The sequence below is a fragment of the Hyperoodon ampullatus genome (assembly GCF_949752795.1).
Source record: "Hyperoodon ampullatus genome assembly, chromosome: 11".
Lineage (NCBI taxonomy): Eukaryota > Metazoa > Chordata > Mammalia > Artiodactyla > Ziphiidae > Hyperoodon > Hyperoodon ampullatus.
In genome coordinates this window covers 99,581,357-99,609,170 of record NC_136924.1, presented here as the reverse complement: position 1 = coordinate 99,609,170, position 27,814 = coordinate 99,581,357, and the positions used below count along the sequence as shown (strand labels likewise).

Genomic DNA, 27,814 nt, shown 5'->3' with positions numbered 1-27,814 from the left:
AAAATCTAGTGGTCTCCACTGAACAATCTCATCTCCCACTCCTCCAACCCACGCTACTCCACCTAAGACTCCGCTGCTTCTGTACCGAGATGCTCGTGTCCACCTTGGGCAGCTTCTCATACTGCTCCCAGCACCTGAAGCACCCTGCCCCCTCCACTCAGAAGAATATGGCAGAAACAAGCAACACTGGACTTCGAGGCAGAAAAGCTAGCTTCAAACCACTCAATAAACACTGAGTGTCTGTATACCGCTACCGTGGCTATAACGAACTGCCACAATCTTGGAGGCTGAAAACAAAACGAATTAATTTTCTTACAGTTATGGAGGTCAGAAGTCCAAAACCAGTCTCACCTGGGCTCAAATCAAGGTATCAGCAGAGCTGTGTTCCTTCCAGAGGCTCCAGGGAGAATTTGTTTCCTTGCCTTTTCCAGCTTCTAGAGATTGCTCACGTTCCTTGGCTTGTGGGCCCACAGCACACACTCCTGCTTCCGCTGTCACATCTCCAGCTCTGACGCTGACCCTCCTGCCTCCATCTTAGAAAGACACTTGTAGTTACATTGGACCCACCAGGGTGATTTCCCCAACTCAAGATCCAAGCTACCGTATTCATAGAGTCTTCTGATTAGGGCATGAACATCTTTGGAGGGCCATTATTCAGTATACCACAGTGCCACACACACACACACACACACACACACATACCTCTTACATATCGATAAGAAAACAATCTTTTTTTTTATATAGGTAAAAGATATGAACACCAAAGAAGATATACAAAATAGCAAATTAGTACACAAAAAGATGCTCAGAATCATTACCCATTAGGAAAATGCAAATTAAAACCACAATGAGAGAAAATATTTGCAAATGATGTGACACACAAGGGCTTAATCTCCAAAATATGCAAACAGCTCATACAACTCAACAACAACGAAAAAAATGACCCAATCGAAAAATGGGTAGAAGACCTTAATAGACATTTCTCCAAAGTAGATATACAGATTGCCAACAAACACATGAAAGGATGCTCAACATCACTAATCATTAGAGAAATGCAAATCAAAACTACAGTGAGGTACCACCTCACACTGGTCAGAATGGCCATCATTAAAAAGTCTACAAAAAACAAATGCTGGAGAGGGTGTGGATAAAAGGGAACACTTCTACACTGGTGGTGGGAATGTAAGTTACTGCAACCACTATGGAAAACAGGATGGAGGTTCCTCAGAAAACTAAAAATAGAATTACCATATGATCCAGCAATCCCACTCCTGGACATATACCTGGACAAAACTATAATTCAAAAAGATACATGCACCCCTATATTCATAGCAGCACTATTTACAATAGCCAGAACATGGAAACAACCTAAATGTCCATCAACAGAGGAGTAGATAAAGAAGATGTGGTACATATATGTAATGGAATATTACTCGGCCATAAAAAGGAATGAAACTGGGTCATATGTAGAGACGTGGATGGACCTAGAGACTGTCGTACAGAGTGAAGTAAGTCAGAAAGAGAAAAACAAATATCGTATTTTAATGCATATATGTGGAATCTGAAAAAATTGGTATAGATGATCTTATTTACAAAGCAGAAATAGAGACACAGATGTAGAGAACAAACATATGGACACCAAGAGGGAAGGGGGGTGTGTGAGATTGGGATTGACCTATATACACTATTGATACTATGTATAAAATAGATAACTAATGAGAACCTACTGTATAGTACAGAGAACTCTACTCAGTACTCTGTGGTGACCTAAGTGGGAAGGAAATCCGAAAAAGAGGGGATATATGTATAAGTAGAGCTGACTCACTTTGTTGTACAGTAGAAACTAACACAATATTGTAAAGCGACTATACTTCAATAAAAATTTTTTTAAAAAGAATGGATAAAGAAAATGTGATACGTATATACAATGGAATACTACTCAGCCATAAAAAAGAATGAAATAATGCCATTTGCAGCAATATGGATGCAGCTAGAGATTATCATACTAAGGGAAGTAAGTCAGAAAGAGAAAGACAAATAACATATGATATCACTCATATGTGAAAACTAAAATATGGCACAAATGAATCTATCTATGAAACAGAAACAGACTCACAGACATAGAGATCAGACTTGCGGTTGCCAAGGGGGAGAGGGTGGGGGAGGGAAGGACTGGGAGTTTGGGATTAGCAGACATAAACTATTATATGTAGGATGAATAAACAACAAGGCCCTACTGTATAGCACAGGGAACTATAGTCAATATCCTGTGATAAACCAGAATGGAAAAGAATATTAAAAAAACAATATATGGGGCTTCCCTGGTGGCGCAGTGGTTGAGAGTCCGCCTGCCAATGCAGGGGACGCCAGTTCGTGTCCCAGTCCGGGAAGATCCCACATGCCGCGGAGCGGCTGGGCCCGTGAGCCACGGCTGCTGAGCCTGCGCGTCCGGAGCCTGTGCTCCGCAACGGGAGAGGCCACAGCGGTGAGAGGCCCGCGCACCGCAAAAAATAAAAAAATTAAAATAAATAAATAAATAAATAAAAAACCACAATGATATTTTACTGCATAACCCCTAGAATGGTTAAAAGACCAGTCAGGGTTGGCAGGGATGCAGAGCACGTGGAACTCTCATCCACTGCTGGTGGAAGTACAAAAGGGTACAACCAACTTAGAAAACAGCTTAGCAGTTCTTTATGAAGTCAAACATATAGTTACCATGTGACCTAGCAGTCCTGCTCCTAGGTATACACACAATATGAAAACATATCTCCAAAAAAAGATTTGTACAAGAATGTTCTAGCAGCTTTGTTCCTAGTAGCCACAAACTGGAAACAACCCAAATTCTCACCTGGTGAATAGATAATCAAACTGTGGTACATCCACACAATGGAATACTATTCAGTAATAAACAAAGAGCAAATTACCAATGCATACAACAACATACACACAACATAGGTACAACTCAAAAGCATTATGCTAAGTGAAAGAAGCCAGACACAAAAGAGACATCCTGTATAATTCTTTCACATGACATCCTAGAAAAGGCAAAACTATAAAAAGAGACAGATTAGTGGGTGCCAGGGCCCAGGGAGGAGGGTTGCTAGGGATTAACTGTGAAGGTGCATAAGTGAACTTTGGGGGATAAATTTAGAAAATGTTCTACATCTTGATTGTTGTCGTGGTTGCATAGCTATGGGCATTTGTCAAAACTCATTGAACTATCCACTTAAAAGTGGTGGACTTAGCACATGTAAATTATACCTCAGCAATGCTGATTTTAAAAATCACTTGCATGAGAGAAAGACAAATTGGAGAATAGAAATGGGGAAAGGTAGGTGTTTTCAAGCAGCAGCTGACTGACCCAGGGAAAGGCACACCACAGAGAAGGACATGCAATGGGGTTGGAAGAAGCCACCAGCAGGAGAAGCAGGTTTGTTTGCCTTGATGTCCTGAGAGGGAGAGTGACGGGTGTCACATACACACCTCTTTCTTTCATGAGTAAGAAACAGAACAGAAGAAAGAAAAAGAGCTAAAAAGCAGGCAGATAAACAAAACAATACTAGTGTCTAAAAGACCAATGGAAGTCCAGGAGCAGGTAAGATGTCTACAGGAATTCTTAAAGCTTTACTCATGCCTAGAGATGAAGCTCTAGCCATTCCTTCAAACTCTTAAACACCTGTGAGCTAAGAAGGGGGTAAACCTACTGTACAGCACAGGGAACTCTACTCAATACTCTGTAATGACCTATATGGGAAAAGAATCTAAAAAAGAGCAGATATATGTATATATATATGTATAACTGATTCACTTTGCTGTACACCTGAAACTAACACAACATTGTAAATCAACTATACTCCAATAAAAATTAAGTCTAAAAAAGTGGGGTGGGGGATAGATGGGCTGAAAGTGGATTCGTGGTTGCCAAGGGCTGGGTGCTGAGGATGGTTGGGAGATGATAGCTAAAAGGTACAAGATTTCTTTACGGGGTGACGAAGATGTTCTAAAATGGATTGTAGTGGTGGTTGCACAATTCTGTGAATATATGAAAAGCCACTGTATTGTACACTTTTGTCTGCACTTGCGGGATCTTAGTTTCCCAACCAGAGATCAAACCCAGACCTTAGCAGCGAAAGCGCTGAGTCCTAACCACTGGACCACCAGGGAATTCCCTGAATTGTACACTTTAAATGGGTGAATTATATGGTGTCTGAATTCTATCTCAGTAAGGCTGTTACCAAAAAGAAATCAATTGAATGTTTGTACAACAACTTGAATGTACTTAGTACCCCTGAATTATACACCTAAAAATGGTTAAAATGATAAATTTTATGTTATGTATATTTTACCACAATTAAAATACAGAAAAACAAATAAATCAAGTGCATTCTATATGCTGGCAATAAACAGTTAGAAAATAAACTTTCGAAAATAGCATTAATAAGAGCACCCAAACTGAGACACAGATGTAGAGAACAAATGTATGGACACCAAGCGGGGAAAACCGTGGTGGGGTAGGGATGGTGGTGTGCTGAATCGGGCGATTGGGATTGACATGTATACACTGATGTGTATAAAACTAATGACTAATAAGAACCTGCAGTATAGAAAAAAAAAAAAAAGAACACCCAAACTAAAAAATACCTAGGAATGAATCTAATAAAAGATGCACAAGACCTCTACAGTGAAAAATATAAAACATAAAACATTGTGGAAAAAAATGAAAGAATATCAATAAAAATGGAAGAATAGATCATGTTCATGGACTGGAAGTCTCTGTATTTTGAGATGTCAAATCTCCCTAACTTGATGTGTAAATTCAATGGAATCCCAATCAGAATCCTAGATTTCTTTAACGATATTTACAAGGTGATTCTAAAATGTATACAGAAAATCAAAGAACCTAGAAGAGTCAAGGCAATCTTGAAACAGAAGGACAAAACTTATTTTCAAGCTACAGCAACTAAGATGCCAAGTTATTGGCACAAGGATAATTAACAGACCAATGGAACAGAAGAGTCCACAACAGGGGCTTCCCTGGTGGCACAGTGGTTAAGAATCCGCCTGTCAATGCAGGGGACACAGGTTTGACCCCTGGTCCAGGAAGATCCCAAATGCCTCAGAGCAACTAAGCCCATGTGCCACAACTACTGAGCCCACGTGCCACAACTACTGAAGCCCGCACACCTAGAGACCGTGCTCCGCAATAAGAGAAGCCACCGCAATGAGAAGCCCGCGCACTACAACAAAGAGTAGCCCCCGCTCGCCGCAAGTAGAGAAAGCCCGCGCGCAGCAACGAAGACCCAACGCAGCCAAAAAAATTAATAAAATTTTTTTAAAAACATTAAAAAAAAAAGAGTCCACAACAGGCATAAATATATGGTCACACATGACAGACGACAAAGGAGCCACCACAGTTCAGTGGGGAAAGGATGGTCTTTCAATAAATGGTACTGGGTCAATGTACATCCGTACGAAAAAAAATAAACCTCAATCCTCGCTCCATATGTAAATTTTAATGTGAGATGGATCATAGACCTAAATGTGAAAGTAAAACAAGCGTCCATTTTGAAAAGCAAAAGCAAAAAAGAGACTATCTTCATGACCATGGAATAAACAAAGATTTTTTTTAAACAAGACACACATGAAAAATCACTAATCCAAGATTGAGAAGAAAGAAATAAAACTCTTTGTTCACAGATGACATGATCACCTATGTAGAAAACCCAAAAGCAAAATGAAATACTTAGGTATATATCTAACAAAATATGTACAAGGATCTCTATGAGGAAAACTACAGAAGTTTGATGGAGGAAATCAAAGAAGAACTAAATAAACGGAGAGATATTTCACGTTCATGGATACGAAAACTCAAAACTGTCAAGATGTCAGTTCTTCCAAACTTGGTGTGTAGATTCAATACAATCCCATTCAAAATCCCAGCAAGTTATTTTGTTGATATTGACAAACTTCTAAAGTTTATCTGAACAGGCAGAAGACCCAGAATAGCCAACACAATATTGAAGGAGAAGAACAAAGTTGGAGGATTAACACTACCTGACTTTAAGACTTACTATAAAGTGGCAGTAATCAAGACAACAGAATAGAAAAATAGATCAATGGAACAGAAAAGAGAGGCCAGAAATAGACCCACATAAATATAGTCAACTGATTTTTGACAAAGACAATACAGTGGAGCTAAGCTACTCTTTTCAACAAATGGTGCTGGAACTACTGGACATCCACATGCAAAAACATGAATCTAGACAGATCTTGCACTTTTCACAAAAATTAACTCAAAATAGATCACAGACCTAAATGTAAAATCCTGAACTATAAAACTCCTAGAAGATAACATAGGAGAAAATCTAGATGAACTTGAATTTGGCAATGATATTTTAGATACAACACCAAAGGCACAATCCATGAAAAAATGGATTGATAAGCTAGACTTCATTAAAATTAAAAATGTCGGAGGGCTTCCCGGGTGGCGCAGTGGTTAAGAGTCAGCCTGCCGATGCAGGGGACACGGGTTTGTGCCCCGGTCCGGGAAGATCCCACATGCTGCGGAGCGGCTGGGCCCGTGAGCCATGGCCGCTGAGCCTGCGCGTCCGGAGCCTGTGCTCTGCAACGGGAAAGGCCACAACAGTGAGAGGCCCGCGTACCGCAAAAAGAAAAAAAAAAAAATTGTCGGAGACTTCCCTGGTGGTCCAGTGGTTAAGACTTCACCTTCCAATTCAGGGGGTGTGCATTTGATCCCTGGTCAGTGAGCTAAGATCCTACATGCCTCGGTACATGCCTCCCTGCCCAAAAACCAAAATGTAAAAAACAGAAGCAATATTGTAACAAATTCAATAAAGACTTAAAAAAAAAAGTCGCTCTACAAGAGACAGTGTCAAGAAAATAAAAAGATAAGCCAAAGACTGGGGGAAATATTTGCAAAATACACATCTGATAAAGGACTGTTATCCAAAATATACAAAGAACACTTAAGATCCAACAGTAGGGACTTCCCTGGTGGCGCAGTGGTTGAGAATCTGCCTGCCAATGCAGGGGACACGGGTTCGATCCCTGGTCTGGGAAGATCCCACATGCCGCGGTGCAAATAAGCCCATGTGCCACAACTACCGAGCCTGTGCACCACAACTACTGAAGCCCACACACCAAGAGCCCGAGCTCTGCAACAAGAGAAGCCACCACAATGAAAAGCCCATGCACTGCAACGAAGAGTAGCCCCTGCTCTCCGCAACTGGGGAAGCCCCGTGCGCAGCAACGAAGAGCCAACACAGCCAAAAAATAAATAAATTAAATAAATTTATAAACATAAATAAATTTATTTTTAAAACAGACAGAACAGTAAAAAAACAAACAATCTCATCAAAAAAATGGGACAAAGATCTTGACACCTTGGGACTTCCCTGGTGATCCAGTGAGTAAGACTCCATGCTCCCAATGCAAGGAGCCGGGGTTCAATCCCTGGTCGGGGAACTAGGTCCCACATGCATGCCGCAACTAAGACCCAGTGCGGCCAAAATAAATAAATAAATAAATATTTAAAAAAAAAAGATCTTGACACCTCACCGAGAAGATATACAGGTGACAAATAAGCATATGAAAAGATGCTCCACATCATATGTCATCAGGGAAAACCAAATGAAAACAGCAATGAGATACCACTACACACCCATTAGAATGGCCAAAATCCAGAACACTGACAACACCAAATGCTGGCAAAGATGTGGAACAACAGGAAGGAGATTTCCTATTTGTTGCTGGTGGGAAATGCAAAACAAACACTTTGCAAGACAGTTTGGCAGTTTCTTACAAAACTAAACATATACTCATCATACAATCCAGCAATTACACTCCTTGGTATTTACCCAAAGGAGTCAAAAACTATGTCCACACAAAAACCTGCACACAGCTGTTTAAAACAGCTTTATTCATAATTTCCAAACTTGGAAAGCAACCAAAATGTTCCTTAGTGAATGTATAAACTGTGGTACATCCAGACAATGTAATATTATTTAGCACTAAAAAGAAATGAGCTATCAAGCCATGAGAAGACGTGAAGGAACCTTAAATGCATTTTACTAAGTGAAAGAAGCCAGTCTGAAAAGGCTACGTACTGTATGAGTCCAGCTATATGACATTCTGGAAAAGGCAAAACTATAGAGACAGTAAAAAGATCAGGGGTTTCCCGGGGTTAGCGGGGAGGAGAGGGATGAGTAGGCAGCACACAGAGGACTTTTAGGACAGTAAAACTACTCTGCATGACACTATAATGATAGATACACGTCATTATAAATTTGTACAAATCCACAGAAAGTACACCACCAACAGTGAACCCCAATATAAACTATGGACCTTGGGTGCCCTTGATGTGTGGAAGTAGATTCATCGATTGTAACATTGTACCACTCTGATGAGGGATGTTGTTAATGGTGTGGGGGGCGATCTACGCATGTGCTGGGGCAGGAAGTATGTGGGAAATCTCTGTGCCTCTGCTCAGTTTTGCTTTGAACCTAAAACTGCTCTAAAAAATAAAGTCTATGAAAGAAAATCTCTAACCATAAAAAATAGATGAATAACTTGAACTCCATTAAAGTTAAAATGTTCATCAAGAAATACCATTATGTGAATGGAAAAGAATATGAAAAAGAATGTACATATATGCATAACTGAATCACTCTGCTATACAGCAGTAATTAACACAACATTGTAAATCAACTATACTTCAATTTAAAAAAACATTAAAAAAATATACATTATGTGAGTGAAAAGCCATGCCACAGACCAGATTATTGCAATGTCTCTGTCAAAGCAAATCTTATCTATAATATATAAAGAAATTCCACAAATTAATAACAAAAAGATAGACAATACAATTTTTTTAATAGGTTTGAGTAAGTACTTCACAAAAGAGGCTATATCCAGATAGCCAATAAGTATATGAAAATGTGTTCAACTTCATTAACTATCAACGAATATAAATTACGTAGCACTACATCCCCCCGATGGGCTAAAATTAAAAGTACTGAGGGCTTCCCTGGTGGCGCAGTGGTTGAGAGTCCGCCTGCTGATGCAGGGGACATGGGTTCGTGCCCCAGTCCGGGAAGATCCCACATGCCACGGAGTGGCTAGGCCCGTGAGCCATGGCCGCTGAGCCTGCGCATCCGGAGCCTGTGCTCCACAACGGGAGAGGCCACAACAGTGAGAGGCCCGTGTACCACCAAAACAAAACAAAACCAAAAAAACAAAACAAAAAAAGTACTGACAATACCATGTTTTGGTAAGAATGTCCAGCAACTTGGAACTCATACACTCTTAGTGGGAGTGTAACTTGACACCCTGATTCTGGAAAATTGGCAGTATCTGCTAAAGCTAAATATAAGAAAACCCGTGACCCAGCAGTTCCATTTATTAGGTATATACTGAAATGAGCATTTATGTCCACCAAAAGTCATGTACAAGAATGTGCATAAGAAGCTTTATTCGTAATAGCCCAAAACTGGAAACAACCCCAATATCATCAACAGAATGGACAAGTAAACTGTGGTATATTCTCACAATCGAGTATTATATAGCAAGGGAAGGTAATGAACTACTCCTATATGCAAGACAGTGGATGAATTTCACAGAGGTCATGTGGAATGAAAGAAGCCAGTCACAGAAAGTATATACTGCATGATTCCTTCTGAATGATGTTCAAAAACAGACAAAACTAATCTATTGGGAGAGGTCAGAATAGCAGTTACTCTTGGGGATGGTTACTGCCTGGGAGGGGCCATGTAGGAGCCTGTTGGGGTGCTGATGAGTTCTGTTTCTTGATCTGGTAGTTAGGGGGGTACATACCTATGTAAAACTTTATCAAGTTATACATTTATTGTTATATCTTTTTAAAATTTTTATTTAAAACATTTTTTTACTGGAGTATAGGTGATTTACCATGTTGTATTAGTTTCAGGGGTACAGCAAAGTGATTCGTTAGATGTGTGTGTGTATATATATATATATATATATATATATATATGTGTATATATATATATACACATATATATATTTTTTTTTCCAATTCTTTTCCATTATAGGTTATTACACGATACTGAGGATAGTTCCCTGTGCTGTACAATAGGTTCTTTTTGGTTATCTATTTTATGTATAGTCGTGTGTAGCTGTTAATCCCAAACTCTTAATTTATCCCTCCCATCCCCTTTCCCCTTTGGTAACCTTAAATTTGTTTTGCATGTCTGTGAGTTTATTTCTATTTTGTAGATAAGTTCATCTGTATCATTTTTTTAGATTCCACATATGTGATATATATTTGTCTTTGTCTGACTTACCTCACTTAGTATGATAATCTCTAGGTCCATCCATGTTGCTGCAAGTGACATTATTTCACTCGTGATGTTATATCTTTTAAAAAAGTAAACAAATAAGATATTATCCATTTTCAAGAGCTTCCTCAAGCTCTGGGTCTCTGTGAGGCCTTCCCAGAACACTTTACCCGTCACACACCCGACTGCCCTGCACTTTGAAGCAGACCGACAGGCGCAGTCTCTCCTTTGCTCTCACTTCTCCGTGTCTAGGCCATAAGGGTCTACGACAGCCTCACAGACGACGCACCCACAGTCCCTCGGGCTGACCCGGCGCCCTCGCTGGTGCTCAATAAATATGTCTCTTCTTCTGAGATAAAAATGAACCCGGTACGTTTTTATTTATTTTATTTATTTATTTTTAGCTGTGTTGGGTCTTCATTGCTGCACGCAGGCTTTCTCTAGTTGTGGCGAGTGGGGGCTACTCTTTGTTGTGGTGCGCAGGCTTCTCACTGTGGTGGCTTCTCTTGTTGCAGAGCACGGGCTCTAGATATGTGAGCTTCAGTAGTTGTGGCACGTGGGTTCAGTAGTTGTGTCTCGCAGGCTCTAGAGCACAGGCTCGTTAGTTATGGCACACGGGCTTAGTTGCTCCATGGCATGTGGGATCTTCCCGGGCCAGGGATCAAACTCATGTCCTCTGCATTGGCAGGTGGATTCTTAACCACTGCACCACCAGGGAAGCCAAACCCGGTACGTTTGATCAAGCTCGGTCTTAACCAAAATCGCGGTTCAAACATCAGGTCACGTGCCCATACGCCGGATTCCAGGGGGCGGAGGAGGCGAGAAGCGGGGAGGGGGTGGAAGGGGAGGGGCGTGAAGACCGAGAGCAATACGTATAAAAGCTCCCCAAGAGCCGGCCGCTGATATTATCCCAATGACACAGGTACAAGCAAAAACTAAGGTGCAAAGAGTTGGGCGGAAAAGCAGGCCCTGCTGCCGAGAACCGGGCGTGCGCCTGGCTGCGCGTCCCCGGCGGGCGCGCGCTCTCCCCGCCGGCCGGGAAGGTGTCCTGCGCTCGGGGCGGGTGACCCAGTCACACGAGTCCTCCGAAGACCGGCCGCCGGGGAGCGGGCCTCGCTGGCCACCTCGCCGGGGCGGGGCCTTGGGCGAGCCACTGTTCTTCCGGAATTGTGCTCTTCCCGAGTCTACTGAGCCTCTCTCGCGTGCCAGGCAGCCGCTCCGGAGCCCCCAGAGGGCACCAGCGGGCACGGAGGCCGGGGCGCGCACAAGGCCCTCGGCGATCCAGCCCCGAGCCCCCAGAGAAGCCTCAGGCGCAGGCCCCGCTCCGGCTGATGAGACCGAGCTCCGTCCCTGAGTCCCTCCGTCCCTGAGTCCCCCGTCCCTCCGTCCAGGGCCGAGAGCCGCCTGCGGCCGCGTCCCTGGGGCAGGAGTTCTGGGCAGCCGCGCCCACAGCCCAGGCCTGAGCCCGGCCACCCTCGCCAGCGCGCAGGCGGCCTTGCCCACTCAACTCAGCACCTGCTCTGGGAACAAATCCGAAGCCACAGGGAGGGCTGTCACCGAGGGAAAGTGCAGTACTGCCCTACAGTCCTGAGTTCAGTGCCCAGCGTGGGTGCGCTCCAGATGCTGTTCTTCCCGACTCTCGGCCCCAGGACCCCAAGGGACCCAGAGCCTGCGGCCAAAGCACGTTGGCCCATGCGCTATGGCCCCAGCAGCCGCCACCCACTCCGTGGCTCAAAGCCTCCCGACCCACTCAGTAAACAGCTTTGCACCAACTGGCCACTTACAGGAAGTAATGGCGGCAGGCATCAGTGGGCGCAAATCTTGAGGACAGGGGCTGAGGGCTGTTCTCCACGGGAAAGGAAGAGGATAGTTGGGAGGTCAAGGGCTTGATCAGTGAAGGCCATGGCAAATCCAGAGCCCCTTTAAGAAAAATAGACACCCCTTACCCCTCCACGAAGGTATAGGAGACTCTCTCTGTCTGGTCTATGCAGGAATCTGGATGAGTACTCCCACCCCTGGCTAGGGCTTCCAGAAACCCAGGAGGAAACTAAAGCTGAGGCAGTCAGCCCAAGGAAATACCAGAATAGTTCCCCTGGAGGAGGCTGATCTGGAGAGGGCTGCTGAACAACCCACCTGCAGGGCCCATGGGAAGGGGTAAGCTCAGAGGTGCTTTGGCTAAATGCTGAAAGGGTACTTTTTTTTTTTTTTTTTTTTTTTGCGGTAAGCGGGCCTCTCACTGTTGTGGCCTCTCCCGTTGCGGAGCACAGGCTCCGGACACGCAGGCTCAGCAGCCATGGCTCACGGGCCCAGCCGCTCCGCGGCATGTGGGATCTTCCCAGACTGGGGCACGAACCCGTGTCCCCTGCATCGGCAGGCGGACTCTCAACCACTGTGCCACCAGGGAAGCCCTGAAAGGGTAAATATTAAAGTCAATATTTGACTAAAGCTTAATGTTACCAACTCAGAAGGGACTTCTGGGATACAAGAGTAAATGTGAACTTTCATACAAGTTTTTTTATTATTATTATTACAATTTAATCGTTTTATAATATTAGCAGACCACTTAACAGAAGTTTGACATTATACTGAAGGAACAATAATTTCTTAATTTCTCAGTAGGAAGAGCTGCTGGGTTGTTCCTGAGGTCACTGCAGAGCACGATTTATTTACCATATTAAATACACATTTACTCTCAACTGAGGATGACGCAGGGCAAGATTTTTCCCAAAAGGCGATCCTAATTCTAGTTATGCTAATTAGATATGAGGACCTGGACAAACATGTGATCTTTTTTGGGGAGGCTGGAAACAATGCTGAGATAGGCATTTGGCTACTGGACCCTCCCATGAATGAGGCCAAAGCCAAATTTCAGTTCATCCACAAACGCAGAAGGATGAAGACTGGGGCTACTTTTGATTGCCCCGAGGAGCAAAACAAAATATATTAGTCTGAAGCAGGAAATTAGATTTTATTTTTTAAAAGAAGGGAAAAACTACTTTCTTTCAGCAGGACAACCACCAAATATCCCAACCTCCTCACCCCACGGACCTGAGATAACAGTGGAGCCCAAGGAAATATTAAGACCAAGTCTTTACCTTCACAAGACTCCCAGACTTGCTGGAATGACAAAATATCAAAGTTAGTATATAGTCAAGTTCACCATAGAGTGTTAAAGAGAAAAAAATACAGATGTGATTTAACAGCAGGAAGAAGCACTACTCTGGAAAAATGGCTCAAACCCCTGTCCAGACCACTCAGTAGCTTGCAACCTGAGCACTGGGAACTTTGGGGTCTTCCATTTCCATACTCCATATTCCAGCAATCAACAGGCTGAACAAATAAAACATGGCACACACACTCATTACCGCTCATCTGCTTGCTATGTGCCATGCACTGCATTAAGTACTTCACACATAATAATTTATCATTTACTCCTGTGACATAGATACTATCATGATTCCCATCTCAGAGATGAAGAAGACTCACCCAGTGACCCATGGCGTGTTCAGTGATGAAGCTTCAGGTCTCCACTATGTGCAGACCCCACATAGCGGTCTACTGTTTTTCAAATGCATGAAAATGGAGTTGTAATCTCTAAAATAAATGTTTTATGAAACGTGTAGTAGCTGTTTTGGTCAGTAGTATAGTTTGTTTTCTCAGTCCACAGACACCAAAAGTAGCAAGAAATGATGAGTGTCCTTAACATTTCTGGTATTACATTTTTACACCAATCATATTGATGTCTAATTCTTAGGTTGGGTGCTATATTCCCAAAGTTCATAATGTTGCTATGTTACATAACATGTGTATGTGCATGTATATACACACATACATACTCATCTCACATTCTCTTGAATTATTTGAGTATTACATAATTTTTTTAATGTTTAAGAAGATTGTCAGTCTAAGAAGGTCAAAACAGCACCTTTAAAAACAAGGGGTTGGGGCTTCCCTGGTGGCGCAGTGGTTGAGAGTCCGCCTGTCGATGCAGGGGAAACGGGTTCGTGCCCAGGTCTGGGAAGATCCCACATGCCGCGGAGCGGCTGGGCCCGTGAGCCATGGCCACTGGGCCTGTGCGTCCGGAGGCTGTGCTCCGCAACGGGAGAGGCCACAACAGTGAGAGGCCCGCGAACCACACACACACACAAAATAATAAATAAATAATAATAATAAAAAACCCAAGGGGTTTAAAACCAAGGGTCTTGGGAACTTCCCTGGTGGCACAGAGGTTAAGAATCCGCCTGCCGGGCTTCCCTGGTGGCGCAGTGGTTGAGAGTCTGCCTGCCGATGCAGGGGACACGGGTTCGTGCCCCGGTCCGGGAAGATCCCACATGCCATGGAGTGGCTGGGCCCGTGAGCCATGGCCGCTGAGCCTGCGCGTCCGGAGCCTGTGCTCCACAACGGGAGAGGCCACAGCAGTGAGAGGCCCGTGTACCGCAAAAAAAAAAAAAAAAAAAAAAGAATCCGCCTGCCAATGCAGGGTACATGGGTTCGATCCCTGGTCCGGGAAGATCCCATGCGCCTTGGGACAACTAAGCCCATGCCACACATACTGAGCCTGTGCTCTAGAGCCCGCGAGCCACACTACTGAGCCTGCGTGCTGCAACAAGAGAAGCCACAGCAATGAGAAGCCTGTGCACCGCAATGAAAAGTAGTCCCTGCTCACCACAACTAGAGAAAGCCCACGTGCAGCAACAGAGACCCAACACAGCCAAAAACAAAAAACAAAACAAGGGTCTTCGTGTCTGAGGGATGGGCCTGGCGTTAGGGAGATGTACCACGTGAGTTCCTGCTGGCAATAACAAAACTAACCACAGCACGGGTCATCTACAGAGTAAGGTGGATGATTGGGGGGGTGCTGTCTTCCTCTAGCAAAGCGGGGGTTCCGGTAGGATTGTGAATGACTGATGATACCACTGAAAAGAATTACAGTAAGGCCCCTACACACGAGCCTTCAAGCTGTGAAGGTGCGGTCCACCAACGTCAGCCAGCGGTGAGGGAAAGTGCAGCTTCCTCCGTCTCCTGTTGCTGACGATCCTTCACCTCTACCATCTCCCACCTCCTCTCCCTCCTCCAGTCAGTAAGTCTTCCTGCCTGTTCAGTCGATGCCAGACCCTGTGTGCCAGCTGTTGTGCTGGACTACTGCACTTTTTTCAAGGTACTGTACCGTAAGATTAAAAATGTTTTATTTTTTATGTATTGTGTGAAAAGTGTTATAAACCTATCACAGTACAGTACTATATAGCCGATTGTGTTAGTTGGGTACCTAGGCTAACTCTGTTGGACTTACGAACAAACTGGACTTACAAATGTGCTCTCAGAACAGAACTCGTTCGTATGTAGAGGGCTTACTGTACGTAGTTAAACATCTTTAATGGGAATAGTAATTTAAATGGGCTGGGAAAGGGATGAGGAAGAGGAGGGAAAGAACAAAACACCTGTGTATACTTTCTATATTGACGGTGTGTAAGTTTTACAATCAGAAAAATATAATGTAAATAACTAGAAAAAAATTCTAGAAACAATAAGGTCCTGCTCTAGGATCCAAGAACCCAGTGCCTACTGCCCCCTCCCCATCCCCTTCCATCTCCCAGCCCCTCAACCACTCATTGACTGAACGAGCACAGCACTTCCTCCCTGGAAACCTTTCCCTCTGGTCCTTCCCCTTCCCCCTCCACAGGGTTTTCCCCTCTTACAGACCTCTGTATTCTTAGCACTTTGTCCCTATCTCACCATACACACTCATCCACTCATCGCATTAGAATAATGACCATTATTTACTAACCACCCGTTTGAAGGTGGGCACTGGGCACCTGACATACATTCCCTCTTTGATAGATGTTACCATCCCCACAACCTGCCCCAAATCGGTTACCATGTGGGCGACCCAATCCCTTGCTTACTCTGAAGCATATGCTCTTTCTACTGTCAGCATGTGTTCGTGCAAAAGCAGGCACAGCTTCAGTGCTCAATATGTGCTGAGAGACTGAAAGACATACCTACACTGTTTGCTTCCAACGAAGAAAAAGACGCAGAAAAGCATTACTCCAAAGGGAACTTTTCTTTTCTATCCCAACTTGTTGTGTCAGATAATACCCAATGGCCCCAGCATCAAAAGAAACCAGCACACACACAGAGGATCAGCCAAACGCAGGTGCAGGAGCCAACAGCAACATAATTGTCAAGGCAACAAGCCACACCTTACCCACCATCCCTGTCCCCTGGAGTTTTGGAAGGCCTTGGCACTGCTACTTCTCACCCTACTAAGGACAGTGTAGAAAAGAAATAGACAGCCTCTAGTGAGTCAACCCCCCCATGTCCTCTGAGGGTATCCCCAGTCAGCCAACGAGACTTAGTCAACGGTAAATACATTTGCTGTAAATCACTGGAAGAAACGGTTTTATTTCTCCTGCATCCCTTTCCAGCCGAGTTCCAACAGAAAAGACTACGATGAATTTCCCAGTTACGTTATGGTATTGAAATGTCATCTGCAATAGCCCTTTTGGTTGCCTACCTAAACAGGACAGTTTGCATAGCACACAGCACAGCGCCAAGCACAGAGCGAGGGCTCCAAAAAAAGTTTCTATTATTATTGGAATACAAATTCATGCAGCCGATAACTATTTGATACCACGCATCAGGAACTATGCCAAGCTGGGGTTAAGTGCTAAAGCAAAATCAAGACCCTCCGTACACCGATCTTTTTGTCAAAAGGCTATTGTTTGGGTAACTAGGCGCTGCGGTACGTTGGCCCACCGCGCAGACGCTCTGCTTGCCACAGGAAGTCAAGAATCACCTGGAACCCAGTATTAAGAAAATATTTCTTCCCATGGGCTTTCAGTAAGGTGGAATGGCTTTCTTCGTGAGCTGAAACCGTTTTTAGGTTTTCAGTTTTATTATTGTCGGGGAAGGCCCCTTTACCACGCGGGCCATTTCCTGCAAACGGGCAGCTCGCAGCACTTCGCCGAGCCCCAGGCGCACGCCGGCCCCGCTCCGGGGACACCCGGTCGCCTCCCCGGCCCTGCGCGCCCGGGTAACCTCTCCGCTCGCTCTGCGTTCAGCACACGCGCCCAGCCAGGCGGGGAGGCCGGCCGCCCGCGTCTAGGGCCGGGGAGACGCACGCGCGGCGCCCACGTCCGGCGGCGCGGCGTCGGACGCTGCGGAGGATCGAGAAGGATCTGGAAGAATCCGGTTAGACCGGGGGGACGGGAGGGGGAGCCCGGGAGAGCGCGCGGCGGGGGCGAGGGCTGGCCCAGGAGTCCGAGGGTCCCAGGACCGGGGCGGGGCCAGGCGGCCGGCGGGAGGAACGAACCAGAAACCACCTTTCGTAGGAGCGCCCTGAGCGCCAGAGCCCGAACCGGCCGCCGTCTCTAGAAAGTTCTCCCCCCACGTCCTTCGCGGCTGCCCGGCTCCTCCCAGCCCCTCCCTCCGCGGCGGTGGAACCAATCGCTCCCCCGGCCGCCCACGACCCACCTCCTGCGTCCGCCCGCGCCGGAGCAGAGGTGCGCGAGCCCCGGCCGGCCGCCCGCACAGCCGCGCACTGACCGGCGCCCGCTGCTCAAGGAACGGCACGATGACCGCCGAGGAGACGAAGGCTGCAGAGAGCGGAGCGCAGTCGGCGCCGCTGCCCCTCGAGGGGGTGGACATCAGTCCCAAGCAGGATGAGGGCGTGCTTAAGGTAAGGGGCGGGGGCGCCCCGGGGCGGCGGGGGGCGCCGAGAGCTCGTCGCCGCCGCGCTCCAGCAGCCGGCCGGGGCTCGGGGCTCGGACGGCCGCCTCTGCAGCCTCCCGGCCGGCCGTTGACCGCGGCGTGCAGCCGTGGCCGGGCGCACCGCCTTGCTGGCCGGGCCGCCGGTTCGGGGCGGGAGGGCGGCCACACGCTCGGAAGGAGGTCTGGGCTGAGGGCTCCCCAGTCCCCCAGACCCGGTCCCCGGCCCCCAGGCCCGGGAGCGCAGCGCCTGCTCCGGCCGCCGCGTGCGCGGGGAAGGGCGCGCCGGGGGGGGGGCGGGCGCGTGAGCCGCGGGGGGCCGGGCGGCGTGCACCACCCCCCTCTGCGACCCGGGACCTCGCGGCCGGCTCCTTCCCTGCCGCCGCCGCCGGGGAGCCCCCCCGGCCGCCTGCGCCTCGGGGGTGCGGAGCTCGCCGACCCTGGCAGTTAAACATTAGCCAGGACGCGAAGCGGGTCCCAGGAGTTATTTCCTGGCCTGCCGGCCTTTGTGCGACTTGGCGCGCAGACCCGGCGCCCTCCGCCTTCTCGTCACCCCCTTTCTAAAGGCTGGGACCCGGCTAGGTCACCCGCTCGGCCATGCTGTCCCCCTCCCCCCGCCCCGGTGCACGCCGGGACCTGTAGTTCACCCCCCCTCCCCGGGCCTTCCTGAGCGCGGGGTGCGGGGCTGGGAGGAGGTACTTTGCTTCGGCGCCCGAAACCGTGTTCCGCCCGAGGAGCCAGGGGAGGGGTCTGGGACCCAGGCATCGGGGCATCTTGACCCACGTCAGGACAGCCGGCCGCGGTTCGGAGCTGGTTCTGCGCTGTCCAGGATAGCGAAATCCTAGCCCGTATTCGTGCCCAGTCCTCACCCAGCGTCTCTCCTCCTGGCTTCCCACTGCTCAGCCCCACGTGCGCGTGTGCCCTGGGCGAGCTCGAGACCTCGGGGCGCTCTTAGCTGGTGCAGAACGCACCTGGCTGCTCTCCCAGTGGGGACGCGGCTTCCCGGGAGACTCATTTCCCCTTTGATTTTCCACTCCTTCCCCTTTCCTTTTCTATTGCTATTCAAGTCCACATCCATTCCATCGTGGAAGCTTTCCCTTAAGAGGGTGACCACACACATACCAGGGAGCCCACAGAGCCACCTTTTATAAATGGTAAAGAAGAGAAGCAAGAGTCTTAGAAGTTCCTGGGAAATACTCTGGCCCTGAAAAGGATCTCAGTAGCCTACCAGTCACGAATGCTCAAGTCCCAAGTCAGAGGTTAGGGCCTCGTTGAGAGCCGGGGCTCACCTGTAACCTGGTGATTGCTTTTACCTCACCTGGACTGCTCCTGTTCTTTTCATTATTCATATTCCTCTTTTCTCCCTAAACTAGATCCTGATCTGATTGATGACTGATGTTTAGAAAGAATGAGGAAACGTAGCATAAATACTTTTCCCTTTGTTGCTGATAATTATTCAGTCTTTCACCGGTTTAGTCCTGTAACAACTCTGATAGGGATTATGGTTACTACTTTAGAAATAAGGTCTGGAGAGTGAAAGTGACTTGTATAAGAGCATACGGCAAAAACTTGAACTCAGGTGTTGTTTTGTCTCAAGTGTTTCACACCAAGTCACGTCGTAGAGGAAGACAGGGAGGTCAGTTGGTTCTAACCAAGCTCCACAGCAGAGTCATTTGATGACGGGCTCGTCGAGTTACAAGGAGGCAGAAGAGTCTGTTTACGTTCTGGTCCGAGGCGTGCGGGTAGTCGTGGTGCCTCTGCGTCCATCCCCAGGTACTCACCTTCTCCCTTTCCTCCAGGTCATCAAGCGAGAGGGCACAGGCACGGAGATGCCCATGATCGGGGACCGAGTCTCTGTCCACTACACGGGCTGGCTGATTGATGGCACCAAGTTTGACTCCAGCCTGGACCGCAAGGACAGATTCTCCTTCGACCTGGGGAAAGGTGGGCATGGTTAGCGGTCTGGTGAGATCGGGGGGTGTGAGCTGTCGCAAGCAGAAACAGCATTCTCAGGAGTTCAAAACGGAAGACTTTGTTACAATCTTAATTTTTTCTTTTTTTTTTTGTTTCCGCTGTCCTGAAACTATGTTGATTTTTAAAATTTTTTAAAATTTATTTCCTTGTTGCGTCAGATCTTAGTTGTGGCAGGCGGGCTCCTTAGTTGCAGCTCACCGGCTCCTTAGTTGTGGCATGCGAACTCTTAGTTGCGACATGCATGTGGGATCTAGTTCGAGGACCAGGGATTGAACCCAGGCCCCCTGAATTGGGAGCGCCGAGTCTTAACCACTGCGCCACCAGGGAAGTCCTGGAACTGTATTGATTTTTATCTCTCATTCCCCTGATCACCTCTGAATGCCTTGCTTCCTCTTCAAGGATGGATTGCCTTGTTTTCTTGAACCCCTTTGTTCCAGAGTTGAGTGGTGTTTTTTTTTTTGTTTTTTTTTTTTTTAAGTGGTCTGCAAGCAGGTTTTCTACCTTCCTGGTCCCATTTCTAAAGAGTGTCCAGCTTCCCCTTGGGCATGGGACAGTAAGTCTCTGGGGCCACTGTTTGAACTCAGAGTCACATCCCTGCCAAGGAGAACCTGTTTGCTTTCTTTTCTTTCTTTCTTCCTTTTTTTTTTTTTTTTTTATAAATTTATTTATTTTTTGCTGTGTTGGGTTTTTGTTGCTGCGCACGGGCTTTCTCTAGTTGCGGCGAGCGGGGGCTACTCTTCGTTGTGGCGCGTGTGCTTCTCTTGTTGCAAAGAACAGGCTTCAGTAGTTGTGTCTCATGGGCTCTAGAGCGCGGGCTCAGTAGTTGTGGTACACGGGCTTAGTTGCTTCGCGGCATGTGGGATCTTCCCGGACCAGGGCTCGAACGCATGACCCCTGCATTGGCAAGCGGATTCTTAACCACTGCGCCACCAGGGAAGTCCCGATCTGTTTGTTTTCTGTACCCACAGGGGAGGTCATCAAGGCTTGGGATATTGCTGTAGCGACCATGAAGGTGGGGGAAGTCTGCCACATCACCTGCAAGCCAGAATACGCCTACGGTGCGGCGGGCAGCCCTCCCAAGATCCCTGCCAACGCCACGCTTGTGTTCGAGGTGAGTGGCCACAGGGAGCAAGGCAAAGAGCCAGCCTTGTCTCAGCCCAGGACCTGGCTGCCCTCCAGCGCTTCCTGCCTCTCGGAGACAATGTAGCGAAGGCTGAGGGCCTGCCCTCGGGGGAAGGGGAGGAATGGAGAGAGCGGCTAGCTCTGCCGTGCATGTAACCTGCTGCTGCCAGAAAGTGGTCAGTGATGAGGGTTCAGGTGGGAAGAGGTAGCCACGCACCCCTTTTCAGACTTGAAGCAGCAGGATGAGGGCTTGAGGCCTGTTTATCTCTGCAGTGGTGCCCAGAGGAGATGGGTCCTAACTGAAAGGAATCAGGAGGTCATAATCTACATAGAGTGGTGACTGACAGCAGAGAGTGCTGGTGCTCCGGAGATAAGAGGAAGGGAGAGATGCCCGCTGCGTGGGGCGGGGGCGGGGAGGAAAACCTTTGCTGAGGAGCTGGAACTTGACAGCGTTCCGACCTGAAGATGGTTGATCCCTACCGAGTGGACGCCGGGAGAATGTTGGCAAGGCTGGTGAGAGGTGGTGGGTGGCTGCTGGCGCCCGTCAGGCCGAGCCTGTCCAGTAGCTGGGTTGGGGCTGTCTGGAGGGCACACTGTTACGGGGGTAGCGAGCGCACAGAGCGATCTCCTGGGTGAAGTGAAGCCCTGTGGCCTGCCCGCGTCTGCCGAAGCTGAGCCAGGGCAGCTCCCAGGAACCTCGCAAAACTGCCACTTGGGCCACTCCTGCTGTCGCTGCCCTCGCGGTCAGACCTGCTCTGGCATTTACTGGGGACTCTTCCGAGTGAGAGAGGAGCTGTGACCCCTTACACCTTGTCCCACAGGTGGAGTTGTTTGAGTTCAAGGGAGAGGACCTGACGGACGAAGAAGACGGTGGAATCATCAGGAGAATCCGGGCTCGGGGGGAAGGCCACGCCAAGCCCAACGACGGCGCCCTCGTGGAGGGTGAGGCGGGGCAGGGTGGGGTTTCGGGCAGGTTCTGGTGCGCACGCCCTGGGTCACCGGTCCTCGTAGTACGCTTCTCTGTGAAGTGAGGGCCCGAACCACGTCCTCTTGACGCTCCTCCACGTCTGAGAACGCCGAAGGGCGTTTGGGGAGCAGGAAGTGACGAGGCAGCGGGGGCGGCTGCGGCGGCATCCTTCCTCAGTCTCCTGCCTGCTCACGCCCCTGGTACGTCGCCTGTCTTTCACGCCAGTTGCGCTGGAAGGCTACTACAAGGACCAGATCTTTGACCGCCGGGAGCTCCGCTTTGAGGTCGGCGAGGGGGAGAGCGTGGATCTGCCGTGTGGGCTGGAGAAAGCCATTCAGCGCATGGAGAAAGGAGAACATTCCATCGTGTATCTCAAGCCCAGGTGAGGTACACTTTGGCCCAGGTGTGGCAGTCTGTAGAACAGGTGGGTGGACCAAGGTCGGATCTACTCGTCCACAGTGAGTTGTGTAACCGGCCCTTTGTACGCCTCCCCTGCGTGCGGTCACTGTGCTCTGGGCACCCTGCACGCACACCATCACGATCTCCTTGAATCCAAACCTGCTGTTTTCTGTCATGCTGCTACAGCTTCCCTTTTCTAGTGACATGAAGATTTTCACTTTCTGTTCATTCAGTCATTAACTGTATTTATTGAAACACACCTACTGCGTGCCGGACACAGTGCTGAAAATCTTCAGTTATTCGGAGACACTGTTGCCACCTTCTAGTGACTCATTGCTCTGTGGGGTACCATTTAAATTAGTAATCGTGCCCGTGTGTAATGTGAGTTATTAGAAGGATTTGTAACATGCTAAGTAAGAGCCCAAGGAATGGTGTGAAGAGGTCAGGGAAGATTTTGCCAAGCAGGAAACATCTGAACCGAGACCGAAGCGATGAGGAGGTACTTTGCAGGAAACAGGAAGCCCTTTCAGTGTGGAGCAGGTTAAGTGCTGCTGAGATGACCTAGCGTTTTCCTGCCCCACAGCTATGCTTTTGGCAGTGCTGGGAAGGAGAAGTTCCAGATTCCGCCGAATGCTGAGCTCAAGTATGAAGTACAGCTCAAGAGTTTTGAGAAGGTGAGTTTGTTCAAGGTCTTCCCTACCCTGAAGTCAGGGCCCACCCTGGACGTGACTCCCTGGGGTGGCTGACAACTTTGTTTCTCCCTTGGGGTACGGCAGGCCAAGGAGTCCTGGGAGATGAGTTCAGAGGAGAAGCTGGAACAGAGCAGCATCGTGAAGGAGCGGGGCACCACGTACTTCAAGGTGGGCCTGCCGTGCGGCCCTGAGCACGCTCCGAGGAGCGGACGGGTCGGCCCCTGCAGCTGTGGCCAAGTGGATCCGAGCCGCCTGCTCGAGCCGGCGCTAGGGGTTGGGCGGGGCGGGACTTTCTCACGCCTGTGGGCCACCGGTGTCGACAGGGTACGACGGCTGGGGCCCACCAAAGCTGTGCCGGGTGCCTGAGCCTCCCTCCCATTCCAGGAAGGCAAGTACCAGCAAGCCCTGCTGCAGTACAAGAAGGTCGTGTCCTGGCTGGAATTCGAGTCGAGCTTCTCTAACGAGGACGCGCAGAAGGCGCAGGCCCTTCGGCTGGCCTCGCACCTCAACCTGGCCATGTGTCACCTGAAGCTGCAAGCCTTCTCGGCCGCCGTCGAAAACTGTAATAAGGTGAGAGCGAGGGCAGCGTTCCCGGGCAGGCCTGGGCGAGCTGCCGGCCTGTCTGGAACGTGCCCGCAGCGACTGGGGCAGAGGTAGCAGGACGGAGCCGTGGGGCTCTCAGGTGCAGGGCCCAGAGGCAGGGCTGTGGGAAGCAAGTGGCTTGGCCTCAGTGGTCGGAGGCAGTGGCCCAGCGGTGGGCAGAAACACTGGATGGAAGAACCGGCTCCGTGTTCTCTTCTCCCCGGCTCTTTGCCTCTCCCTCCTGTGCACCCACTTTAGTCTAAAGAGATGGACTTCCCTGGTGGTCCAGTGGTTAAGACTGTGCTTCCACTGCAGGGGGCACAGGTTCCATCCCTGATGGGGGAACTAAGATCCCATAAGCCACATGGCACGGCCGAAAAAAAGAAAAAAAAAAAAACATGGAAATGTCACAGGTTCTTGTCTTTCATCTAAAGACCTGTCTTCGCTGTCTGCCTCTTGGACTAAATGAGGTGCCTTCCTAGACCTTGGTCCTTTCCGTGTGGTGCCCAAGGCTCGTTCTTCCTGGGGTGGGGCCTCATCCTGCTGAGGGCTGCCTCGGGAACCCAGTGCTGGCCAGAGAAGCTGCAGGATCTGAGGTCTTGCTGCTGCGTGCTCCCTGTGTCTCAGGCCCTGGAACTGGACGGCAACAACGAGAAGGGCCTTTTCCGCCGGGGAGAGGCCCACCTGGCGGTGAACGACTTTGACTTGGCACGGGCTGATTTCCAGAAGCTCCTGCAGCTCTACCCCAGCAACAAAGCCGCCAAGGCCCAGCTGGCTGTCTGCCAGCAGCGGATCCGCAAGCAGCTCGAACGGGAGAAGAAGCTCTATGCCAACATGTTTGAGAGGCTGGCTGGGGAGGAGAGCAAGGTGAGGGTGGGGACGGGGAGCGGTTAGGGTGGACAGGGACATCGGCATCCCTTCGTCCCCACCCCCAGCCCAGCCAGGGCGGGCCCTTTGTGCCTGTCTGTGCCGACCCTGGAAGCCTGGAGCAGCAGCCCGGGCTCCCCGCTGTCCGGCCCCCTATGTGTCAGGAGTTGGCTGCTCTGATGGTCTTCCCAGCCTGCATTCTCTGTGCCTGTTTAAAACTCAGGTTTCAGAAACTGAGGTTTAAATAGGTAATGCGTGTACGTGGTTAAATTCAGACTGCACACAAGGTGTAGTGGAAAGGCTCCCTCCCCCACCCAGTGTGCTGGCGGGACAGACAGTGATCCCTGGCGACAGGCAGTGGGCTCTGCCTACTACTTTGTGCATCGTGCTTTCTTCACGTCATACCTGGAAGCTTATTTTACATCAACATGTGAAAGAGCTTTCACGTTCGTTCTTAGGCTCACGTAGTCTTCCACTGTGTGGATGTATCATATCTTACTTACTCAGGTCCCTATTTCTTAGTCTCCCAGTGTTCTAAACCTGCACTAATAGAAATGCAAATTATATTTGGAATTTAAATTTTCTAATAGCTGTGTTTTTAAAAAAAGTAAAATAGGTGAAATTAATTTTAATATTTAATTCACCCAAGGAATCTAAATATTGCAACATGTAATTTTTTAAATTGCATTTTTTATTTTTTTCAGATTAAGCCTTCAAAATCCAATGTGTATTTTATACTTAAATTGTTTTGAACTAGCTGTATTTAAAGTGTTCAGTAGGCACATATGGTAGTAGCTGCCATGGACAAGTAGAGTTTTATACAGTGTTGCAATAAAGTGAATTCCTAATTTTGTACATGAGCAGGGGTATCTTTAAGTCGTACATGGAAAGGGAATTGCTGTGTCCCTGTAATTCTATTAGCAGTTAGAATTTATTTTTTTAACTCGGGCATGAGTATTTCTGGGTACAGACCACACCTGGTGTCAGTGTGTGCTAGGTGATCACTTGGGTGCAGGCAGGTGAGAGTGGGGATGTGGGTAAGAGTCACCTTTACCGTCAGGGGGCAAATGAGAACTGGCATTTACCCCCTTCTCTCTCTCCCTTCTTGCAGGCCAAGGCCACGGTCGCGTCGGGAAACCAGGTCGCTGACACAGAGATGAAGGATGAGCAGAAGAACGACGTGGCAGGGGGCCAGCCTCAGGTGGAGGCGGAAGCGTAGCCCCGCCCACCCCTGCTCCCGGCTGCCTGATCCCTCCTCCCTACCCTCCTCCACCCTGTTAGTTTTGTAAAAACTGAAGAACTTTGAGTGAATTAGACCTTTATTTTTCTATCGGGTTCGATGGTGGCTTTGGGGGAAGGGGGGAAGGAGCAGGCTGGGGGATTGAGGTCGGGGGGTCATTTTAGGTGTGTCACCCCCTTCCCTTCCCCCACTCCACGTGAACGAACGTCCCTCCACACGCACACTCACGAGAACGTTATTTATTTTGCTTCCTCTGTCTTCTCTGTCCGTCTTTCAGGTGGTAGAAGGGGGCATGACGCGGTAGGGATGTGAGGTCTGACGAGAAGGCGGGGTGGGGGGGGACCCCTGGACAGCCCCTTCCCCCCCAGTTCCTTCTCGCGGACGTGGGTGCTAGGGGCACGGGAAGCACGGCTGTGCCCGTTACCTCTCTCTCCTTTCCTCGCCCCAGGTGGTGTGGCTGACGCTGCCTTCTGGTGTCATGGTGACCACCCCTGTGCCCCCTCCCGTCAGTGTCCCTTCTCAGCCAGGCGTGTCCCACCCCCTCAGCCTCTTCCCTGCACTTGCTGAAGGTACAGGCTCGCCTCAAGTTCTGTGCTTGAGCAATAAAGTGGAAACAATAAAACCTGGGTGTTGGGCAGCCCTTTGTGTTTGGCCTCGGAGGGGGGGGGCGTGGGCGGCTACACCAGGGGGAAAAACTAAGGGAGTCGCCCACCCCATCCCCAGCCTGCCTGGGGCAGCAGCTGACACCGAGCAGGGCCTCCTGCGCACCACACGGGCTGTAGTGGGGCCTGCGCTCAAAGCCTGCCCGTGGGTCTCCCACACTCCTCCCCCCAGCAGCCTGGCAGGTTTTTAGTAGCTCTGGTTTCTCTTCCCTAACACTTGGGAAGAGGAAAATATATAAACATCTAAACTACATTGGGACCAAGCGACTGAGTTTGCTTTGAGGTTAGATTTGTCTACTTCTGCCCAACTGATCCAGTAGAAAGTTCAAGCTGTCTTGGTTTCCTAACAAAGTGAAACCCCTGGTGTCAGCCACGCCTCTCGCCGTTTACACAAGGGAAGAGGGAAGAACAGTCATCAAGCCTGGCAACACCGGCAGCCCCTCAGGCCCACTGTCCAGCTTTCTTCTTGGCCTTAATGGGGAAAAGCTTATGCTTTTTCCTCACTGTGCTTTGACCCCTGGCTTCTATAGCATTCTGGGGCCCTGGGGGAGAAGCCAAGGGGCATGAGTGAATCATGCTGAGCCTTGGACAATCTTGACTGCAGGCCAGAGCCTGTGTCTATGCCCTTCTCCCTTGTCTGTGTGGGCTGTCTAGTCCTTTCTGCCTGGTGATATGGTTAGCCTGCCCACCACATGCCTGTACAGTTCCTTCCAGAAGAAATTTCTCTATACTTTCACTGTGGAAGATTAATTTCTGTGAAAAAGTTCAAGTCGTACAGCATAGCCGGTGCTAGAGCCAGAACTAAAATTTGGGTGTCTCTTCTCCCAGTGCCACTGTTTGCTCTCTGCTGGGTTCACATCATAGCCCTGGGCTTAGGGTTTGTGTCTGGGTCTCTTTGGTATTTCAGGATTAGACTTGCCCCTGCAGCCCATGATAATAGCTAACCCTCACTAAGCACTTTTGGTGTAAGCCCAGCCTCACACAGATTAACTTAAATCCTCGTAACCATCCTACAAAAAAGGTATTGCCCCATATTACAGATGGGGAAACCAAGGGTCAGAACTTAAATGGAAAGATGATCTGCCTGGAATGTGAGATGACCTCTTGAACAAACCCAAACTGCTCTGAGGTTCATGTGACCTCAGGCAAGTTGAGCCTCTTTGCTCATCTGCAAAAATGGAGACGGACAAAAAGCATGCCTGAGGTTCCCTCCACCTCTGGATGCTTCTGTAGGGTTCCAAGAATTTGAAACATAACGAAAAAAA

At 48.9% G+C, this 27,814-nt stretch overlaps 1 protein-coding gene across 2 annotated transcripts; it reads left to right on the top strand.

Annotated features, from left to right (window-relative positions):
• Positions 1 to 17,902: 17,902 nt before the first annotated feature.
• Positions 17,903 to 26,509, top strand: FKBP4 (FKBP prolyl isomerase 4). 2 transcript variants are annotated; one of them, XM_079714485.1, is made up of 10 exons: positions 17,903 to 18,015; positions 19,844 to 19,988; positions 20,987 to 21,129; positions 21,962 to 22,082; positions 22,333 to 22,489; positions 23,090 to 23,180; positions 23,283 to 23,366; positions 23,583 to 23,768; positions 24,408 to 24,647; positions 25,759 to 25,958. In XM_079714485.1, the coding sequence occupies exons 1-10, from the start codon at positions 17,911 to 17,913 to the stop codon at positions 25,864 to 25,866; spliced, it is 1,380 nt and encodes a 459-aa protein (XP_079570611.1). In that variant the 5' UTR covers positions 17,903 to 17,910; the 3' UTR covers positions 25,867 to 25,958. The 2 variants fall into 2 exon arrangements, with proteins under 2 accessions (XP_079570611.1, XP_079570612.1); XM_079714486.1 differs by lacking the exon at positions 24,408 to 24,647 and having other exon boundaries at positions 25,759 to 26,509.
• The last annotated feature ends 1,305 nt before the right edge of the window (positions 26,510 to 27,814 follow it).

Excerpts from the sequence above, each read along its gene's own strand:
- FKBP4 (XM_079714485.1), top strand. The coding sequence starts at position 17,911 with ATGACCGCCGAGGAGACGAAGGCTGCAGAGAGCGGAGCGCAGTCGGCG. Across the intron at positions 18,016-19,843 it reads AGGATGAGGGCGTGCTTAAG|GTCATCAAGCGAGAGGGCAC; the intron begins GTAAGGGGCGGG and ends CCTTTCCTCCAG. Across the intron at positions 23,181-23,282 it reads AGCTCAAGAGTTTTGAGAAG|GCCAAGGAGTCCTGGGAGAT; the intron begins GTGAGTTTGTTC and ends GGGGTACGGCAG.